Source organism: Otolemur garnettii, unplaced genomic scaffold, assembly GCF_000181295.1.
Source record: "Otolemur garnettii isolate 467f Iridium unplaced genomic scaffold, OtoGar3 scaffold00009, whole genome shotgun sequence".
Classification (NCBI taxonomy): domain Eukaryota; kingdom Metazoa; phylum Chordata; class Mammalia; order Primates; family Galagidae; genus Otolemur; species Otolemur garnettii.
In genome coordinates, this window is record NW_003852404.1 from 36,086,239 (window position 1) to 36,094,547 (window position 8,309).

At 36.3% G+C, this 8,309-nt stretch overlaps 1 protein-coding gene across 1 annotated transcript in view; it reads left to right on the forward strand.

Moving 5' to 3' along the window:
- Positions 1-3,835: 3,835 nt before the first annotated feature.
- The window catches only part of ARL6 (ADP ribosylation factor like GTPase 6), a 31,633-nt gene continuing 27,159 nt past the window's right edge, over positions 3,836-8,309 (forward strand). Inside the window, exons 1-2 of the mRNA XM_003783941.3 lie at positions 3,836-4,085; positions 7,089-7,231. Of these exons, the coding sequence (XP_003783989.1) occupies positions 7,109-7,231 (123 nt within the window). The 5' untranslated portion in view covers positions 3,836-4,085; positions 7,089-7,108. The remainder of the gene's footprint in view (positions 4,086-7,088; positions 7,232-8,309) is intronic.

Here is an 8,309-nt window from a genome sequence, read left to right on the forward strand (position 1 = left end):
CCATAGATACTTCTAATGTTTACTTCTTTATTTTTATCTATTACAGGTTAAAGGGCAAAAAATATTTTGTAGCTATTCTATTACAATTCAAAGTCCATGAAAACTAAAAATAAGTTTAATCCTGCAACATGTATATTGCATACTCAGCCTGTTAATTTACTCAAACACTCTTTTGGAGGTTATTGAGTTCTTGTTTGAATTAAAAAGAAGAAAAGATAAATGGGAATTAATCTTTTAATAAAAATTATTTTTTCATTTGAAAAACATCAATACCTTTTGTCATTTAAAGAAAACACATGGGCAATAGGTTATTTTGCCCATTGTGCCCCTTCTTATCCTATAAGAAAGATGTGATCTTTTAATTGTGTTTGGTGCATTGTTTCTGGATATACGTATGCATATATATATGCACACACATATATATCTCCAAGTTGTATGTAATTCAATGTGTTGCAATGTAAAGATACATATTTATCCTATGGATTTGATGTGAAATTAGATGAACAATGGAATAAGATTGACTCCATTTTTTTTGCTGTTCTAGCATAGCCAAAAATATAATTACTTATAAATACATATTTGATTAAACACTTTATATAAATGGCAACATTAAATTTTAAATGGTAGATGATATCAACAATTTCAGTGTGCCCCAAATAACTGCTATAAAAATATTTGTAGCACAAGTCATAAACTTTATTAATACTAAATAGCACATTCATCATACCTAGATGACATCTATGTTGAGACATTTAATCCCTTAGATAGATTTAACTAACAAAAAACAGCTGAAAATATTTTTTCTGCCTATCTAAATGATTTTTTGAAATATCTTTGTAAATTGTCATAAAGCTATATATCATTGATTAAAGATTTAGCACCCTCCCCATTTATTCTTACAAAGGGGGGAAACATCTGTTTGTGAAAATAATGAAGGGCAACACTGTATTATTTTTTCCTTTCTGGTACTTTATAACTATTTAGTCTTCAATATATGCCTTTCACTCAGGTTCCTCACACAGCTTGCGTTCGTTCTCTTGTTTTGGTTATAATCACAATATGGCAGAGGGATGAGCACAGTAAAAGGGTGTTAAAAATTGAACTACAATCCTACCTATTATCTACTTTAATATAGTGGTGAAGTAGTCCAGACTTATCTGAAGGTGGTATTGTTTCATCTTACAAAAATCTACTATGAAATTATGACATTTCATGTAAATTTTTATGTGCTGGCATGCTTACAAGTTAATAGTGTTATAGAATGCTTGGCTCTCAATGTGAGGGTTTGTTTGTGGTGAATTGCACAACATATGTCATCTATTTACTGAAGGAATATGGTGTTTAGCAAAACTACCTGCTGAGCAACATAATAAGATTTTTGTACAAAGTACAAATTACTAATTACTGTATTTTATTTTTTTATGATTTCCTAAGAGGCATTATCAGGGTCCTACAGATGGAATAAGCCTGTTTATTAAAATATCTATTAGCAAATAAAAGTTACAGTTCTGGTGGTTGAATTTGTGACTTTCTTTTATTATTCTACTGATGGATACTTAGTGTAAATTTTTTTGGGCCTACTAAATCTAGATGCTCTTTAGATGATTTAGTAATTCTGGGAGGAAAATTAGTTGTAGCACACAACCACCTCAACCTCCTGAGTTCAAATGATCCTCCTGCCTCGGGCTCCCAAGTAGTTGGGACTGTAGGTGCCTGCCACAATGCCTACCTAATTTTTCTATTTATAGTACTCTTGCTCAGGCTGGTCTCAAACTCAGAGCTCAAGTATTCTCCCGGATCCTAGAGTACTAGGATTACAAGCGTGAGCCACCACACCCAGCTAGATATTTTGCTTTTAAAGAATTATCCATTAATACATCTATCTGCCTAAATACACTGAGAAGTTGGATGCTCAATTTTCATTTTTCACCAAATGGTTTATACTTAGCAAAAATGCAAGAACTCAAACTAGGGACAAAAAATGTCAACTCTAAACAGAAAAAAATTAAGTCTGTCTATAATAGTTTTCTGGAACATAAGATCTTCACTTACCAATACGAAAAAATTAAAATATTATGGCTATGAGCAAATCAGCTTTCATTCTTTACCAAAGTAAGCTACAACACCTAGGCATGCAGAAAAGTGATCCACACTTCTCTGTCAATGCATTCAGTCTAGAATTCAGGCTCAGAAGTTAAAGAACCACCACATCTGGGGATTGAATCAATTTTCTTCATTTAATAAAAACTTTAGGACAAAACAGAAAATTATTACCTACTATATGTCAAACATTTATATTTCTGCTACCTCTGTAATCCTAAAATCCACTAAAGAGATAAATAAAGGTTAACTGGCCTAAGACTACACAGTAAGAAACAATATACGCACATATTTTCATACTTTTTATTATCATTTTTATTTTTATTGTTTGTGAGACAGGGTCTCACTCTGTCTCCCAGGCTGGAGAACAGAGTATAATCATAGCTTACTGAAGGCTGGAACTCCTGTGATCAAAAGATTCTCCTGCTTCTCAGCCTCCTGTGTAGGTGGGACTCTCTCCACCCCATACTTTACTTTTACAAGGACATTTGTATGTCATTTTCTTTTGCATATGCATCTATAGAGATTTGTTCATTTTGTTTTTGCCTTTCTACAAAGTAAACTGTCCTGGAACCACTTTTTTTTTTTTTAATTATAAAAATAACATAACCACATGTTGAACTCTTGGAGAAGTCTTTTTTTTTTTTTGACCCCACTAGTCCATTTAGTTGACCAATTTAATAAGAAAAAAAAAAAAAACAGGTTGGGGTAGTCATAACACCTGCCAATTGGGAATTTAAAACGTGAAAAAAATAATCCTATACCCTTGGATAATACGGGAAACAAAGAGATGAAAACTCGTCTTTGAGGAACGTTTTAAGTCGTGAAGGCCATTCATCAGGGGTGAGGCCGGTGGGGCTACGTAGATTAAAAAATTTTAAAAAGTCCTTTAAAATGACTCCCTCTGTGGTCTGCCCGTTGGAAAACGTAGTAACAAAGATGTGGGGAACCGTGTATGTTTACATATTTTCAACTTGATCATTTGTTACTATGACTATAAAATCCAAGTGCAATTTAAGAAGTTGGTTTAAGCACCATTAATGCCTTTCCCGACTACCTGCCTATTTGATTCTGTAGACTGTAATCCACTCACAGGAGATTATGCCTGGTGGAAATCTCTTCCCGAGACAAGACAGCTAAGAAGCTGAGTTACAGGAAAATTTCCTGTGCTGAGTAATGCCTTTGACTTTTTATACCAGTTTCTCTCCTTTTCCTTCCTCACTGCATTAATAGCTTTACTTCTCCAGCACTCAGGGTTGCAGGCCTACCAGAACCGGAAAGAGGGTCAGTGCGACAGGCACCAGGGCAACTCCCCTGTCCATCTGGCCCCAGGTGGGACAGCAGCAGGCAGTCGTTGCCACCACGATAAGCCGGTGCCTGGTAACGACGCTCCTGTCGCCACGCTGAGCGAAGCCCCCGGGAGCCCTAGAAGTGCGGTGGGACACTCAGTTAGAGCCCAGTCCCACCACGCGCAGGCGCAACCCCGAGCGCTTCCCAGTAGGCTGTGCGCGCGCCTACAACTCCCATCATGCGTCACCGAGAACCCGAAAGCCCCTGGAAGAAAATTGGAAGTTCCACCGCCACCTGTGCTCATAACTTCTTTAATACCTATATAAGGTTCCTCGGCGTGCCTCTGTCATTTTCCCGCACCTCCCCAATCCCAGATACTGGAACCGGGAGGCTGACGCGCTCAGACTCCCAAGCAGGCGTGGCTTCGGAACCGGAAGAGGCTCGTGTTGCCAAGGGAACGTCTCCTGCCAGGCGCCTGCTTAGCCCCTGATGCTCCGGCTGATGCAGAAGCGGCCAGTTTCCCCAACTTGTGTGCAAGGATTTGCTCAGTACCTGGGATCCTTCCTGTGGAGGTATAGAGGAGAAGGCTGAGGGACCTCGGCGCCAGACTTCCATTTCAGAGTCGGATACGAGTGAGCGCGTCGGTTCCTGTTTCTGAGCAGTGCTGGGCTCGCGGGACTAACCTCGAAAGCCAGGTATCTATCTCCTTTTGGTGTCTTTAGCCACTCTCTCGACCCCCGTCAATTTTAGAGTTCTTCCTTGCACTTTCCCACATTTTTCACTCCAGGCGGGTAGTTGTTGCTTATGTGTGAGGAGTGGAAAGGAACTGGGTTTATCCGGTGATAAGGACCCTAGAAAACAAATTGAACTGGTTTGGGCGAATTTTTGTTTATTTGATTGGTTGATTTTAACATTGTCCAGTTTGGGCCTTTTTATTTGATGTGTGAAAAGTATCGTTGAAATTTCTTCATCAAAACAGAAAGATGAATAAGAATGTTTATTTGGGTAGTAAGATTATGCAACAATTAAATCAACAAATATATTTAAAGTTTACAAAGTGCCGGTAATCGTGTTTCCTTTGCCCGAGAAACTCTGCTACGTCTCAGTATATAGCTTACCTCCTAAGCCTTTAACTGTGGATAACAGTCTAAGTCTTCTGGACTCTACTGGCAACCTGTGGTACTTTGGGAAGCAGTTTTTAAGAGAACAGTTCAGAGAATTTGGCTGTACAGGGGACGAGAAACTGGAAAGACTGATTGGAGCTACATTGTGAACAACCTTAAAAGCTATGCATGAAATAGCTATGCATGAACGTTTTCTGAAAGGCAGTAGTGCCTGCCCATCAGAAACACTGTATAGCTTTTAAAACCACACATGCCCTGATCTCATTCTCAAAAATTCAGACTCAATTGTTGATTCCAGAGTGCAGCTAGGGTTGATAATCATGGCTATCGAAGCAGGAAACTACAGACAACAATTGAATCTCCTACTATGCCCTGAACATATGATAAATGAATGTTAAGCATTTTGAATTATCTTTTCTTTTTCTATGCATGCAGAAAGTAGACATAAGGAAAATTTTAATTAATGAAAAAAGAAGTATATATAAACCTATATGATATTGACAAAGCAACTTCAATATATATTACATCTTTTAGAAAAGCTGACATCTCTTGTAAATAGTATATGCCAAAATATTTCAGTAACATGTATCAGGTGTTTTGTAATCCCTGAAGAAGGATGCAAAGTCACAATACAAGATACTATGAAAAATATCATTGGCTCTAGTCTAGACAATCAATGCTTCTTAGTAGATACCCAGAGGGAGAAGATGTGAGAAGTGGTCGTATTTCTAAAAAATGTGCTCAAAATTGTATGAAAATAGAAAACAAGCTATATGAATTTGTTGCAATATGTTTAGTGTAATAAATAGAGTAATAGCAAATTTACTTTGATTTAAGATTGTCTGTGAATTGTTTCATATAGTTAGATAAATTGAAAGTAAATTCTACAAATGCTGTTACTTAAGCTTAAATTGAAAGAACTAGATCAAGAGAGATTTGAATCTCTAATACAAGCAGAAAATTATATTCAAGTGGCACAAATGGAATACTTGAGGTCAAACTCATCCCTTGAGTTCAGGCTGATGTGCTTAAGACCCCCATTCTTGTGCATGGCACTGCACTATTTCTTTTCTATGCATCATTGAAATTCAGTTTTGAAATTTTTGCCCATAATGATCTTCCAAGGGACCTAAGCAAAATGTCAACTATGCTACCTCCTTTCAGAAGCACTTTTCTTGGAAATCTCTTATTGGTTAACTTGCTACAGTGTCACATCCTTCAAGGCATGGCCTTGCCTGGGATTGTATGGAATAAAAAATACTGAAGGAACCATAGTAATGACAATCCTATGGAATTTTAGTTGGAGATGCAAATAAGTTAATTCGATGAGATTAATATTTAGAGAACTTTGGATTGCTGATGGACTTTGTTTTTTATTATTTTTTATTTTTATTTATTTATTTGAGACAGAATCTTACTATGTATGTCGCCCTCGGTAGAGTGCCATGGCTCACAGCAATCTCAAACTTTTGGACTTAAGTGATTCTCTTGCCTCAGGCTCCCGCTGGGACTACAGGCGCCCCCCACAATGCCTGGCTATTTTTTATTGTAGTTGTCATTGTTGTTTAGCTGGCCGGGGCCATGTTCGAAGCCTCCAGCCTCGGTGTATGTGGCTGGTGCTATAACCACTATGCTGTAGGCACCAAGCCTGCGGATGGAGTTTTTAAAATAGTTTACATTAGAAAGAAGTTTTTTCCAAAGAATTAATTGAACAAACAAAATGAACACTTTGGAGACAAGTTATCAAAGAAACTTTTATGATATTAAAGTAAATTGAAATCTAAAATTAGTGTTTACTTATTGTATACCAATATGATGAAGTTCTTTCAAATTAACACTTAGTAGGATGTTCCAGATAGGTTACAATTAAGAAAACAGGTCATTAGTAAGGGTCAATAAATTTGTGCCTGTGTAAATCACCTTCTTCCCAAATGAGTTTGTGATGATTTACAAAGATAAACGTGAGGGCTAAGGAGAAATATGGAAAACAATATCAGAATTCTTTGCTTTGATAGAAGACCCTACCCAAACTTAAACTAACCAAGCAAGCAAGCAAAAGCAGTAAATTTATTATAACTTCATATTATTGCAAACTATAACAGTGGGGCTAGCTTCAGGTAAAGATTTAGCTCAAAAGATGTAGCCAAAATCTCAGGTTTTCTGTGCTCTCATGTCTGTCATCTGTTTTCTAAGCTTTAGCATTAGACGCCACATGAACTCCAGTGCCTATACATTGTTCCAGATTTTTCAGAAGGCCTGCAGCCTCATTCATAGATATTTTCACAATTGGCAGACTACATGTGATACTGAGGCTGATTTCGGTTATCTTCTAAGAAATGTTGTGATTTCAAAGACATTGTTCTATGTTACCAGCTATAAGCTGCAAATCTGCATATCAGTTTAGGCTTCTTTCTGGTAATCAGCTTATACTCTGTTTACTAAGTGCAAAGCTGCATTGACGTAGCCTTCACACTATCATTATATGTCTTTAAATTTTTAATTTTTTATACACATACCCATATTTTCCATACTTAAGGTACCTTTGGGTAATATATCTTTTTTTCTTACTTGCAGCTGGTTTATTGAATCACATTATGGGATTGCTAGATAAACTTTCGGGTTTGCTTGGCCTAAAGAAGAAGGAGGTTCATATTTTGTGCCTTGGACTGGATAATAGTGGCAAAACGACAATCATTAACAAACTTAAGCCTTCAAATGTAAGTATCTTTGTTAAATGCTTTATGTATGTTCTGCTTCTAAAAAAGGCTATATGCAGAATTTTTTTGTTCAACATTATGATTTCATATGATCTTGTTATGAAATTCTGTTAACTTTGCAGTACCTTTTAGGTAGCAGTCAGCCATAATTTGCATTGTGTTTTCTGTGGTATATAGGTAAATCTTGATTATTAAACTGGAATATTTTTTCAACTGTCCTTTTTTTCAAAGATCTTCACAATTTTTTTAGTTTTCTTTTAATGTGCATTGGCTTCTTTTTAGTTCCCTGTACAGATGGAGCAAAACAAAGAGAAAAATCATTTTTGTAAGTTCTTTGGATAATGAGACAATTTTTCTCAAAAGTATAGTATTCATATTAGTAATAGTAAAATAAGATGATTTTAAGCAGTATGTGTGTGGACATATTATTTTAGTAACTGAAAAATATATAAAGCCAATACATTTAACACATGATATATAAATTAGAAATAGATTCTGCTGCATGTAAAGAAAACTCACCCAGCAGTGCTTTGCTGACTTTTGGCACCATTTCCTCAGTGTTATTCTTAAGCATCTATCCAGTCTTAGTAGAAAAATTGACTGCTAGATCCTGAGAGCATAGTAATTAGCTTTGCTTTTTTTTTTTCTGCTTTTGGTGATAACAGCCATTTTGAAATGGGCCTTCTTAAAGGCTCCCAAACTTCTGTCACTCAGGCATAGATATTACCTTGTTTCCTTCCTTCTCTGACCCCAAGAATAATCTCTTGTAAGCTTATATCCACCACTAAAACATTACTTTTAATGAATTAAGGGAATTCACCATAGGAATCTACAATGCTCTTATGGGAAATGCCTATCTCATATAAAGTGCACATCTCATTATAAAATTTTCCCATGTTTGGAGGGAGTGAATAAAATCAATTTCTAGGTAAGTACCTATTTGCTAGGCCCAAACTGGTTTTAGTATGATACTGTCCTAATGTATATTTGTTGTTAAGATACTGGATTCCCTGCATTTTCTGGACTGAATAGGGAGAGAGAGAGGACATTTTAACCTGATAATTCTTTTCAAGAATCT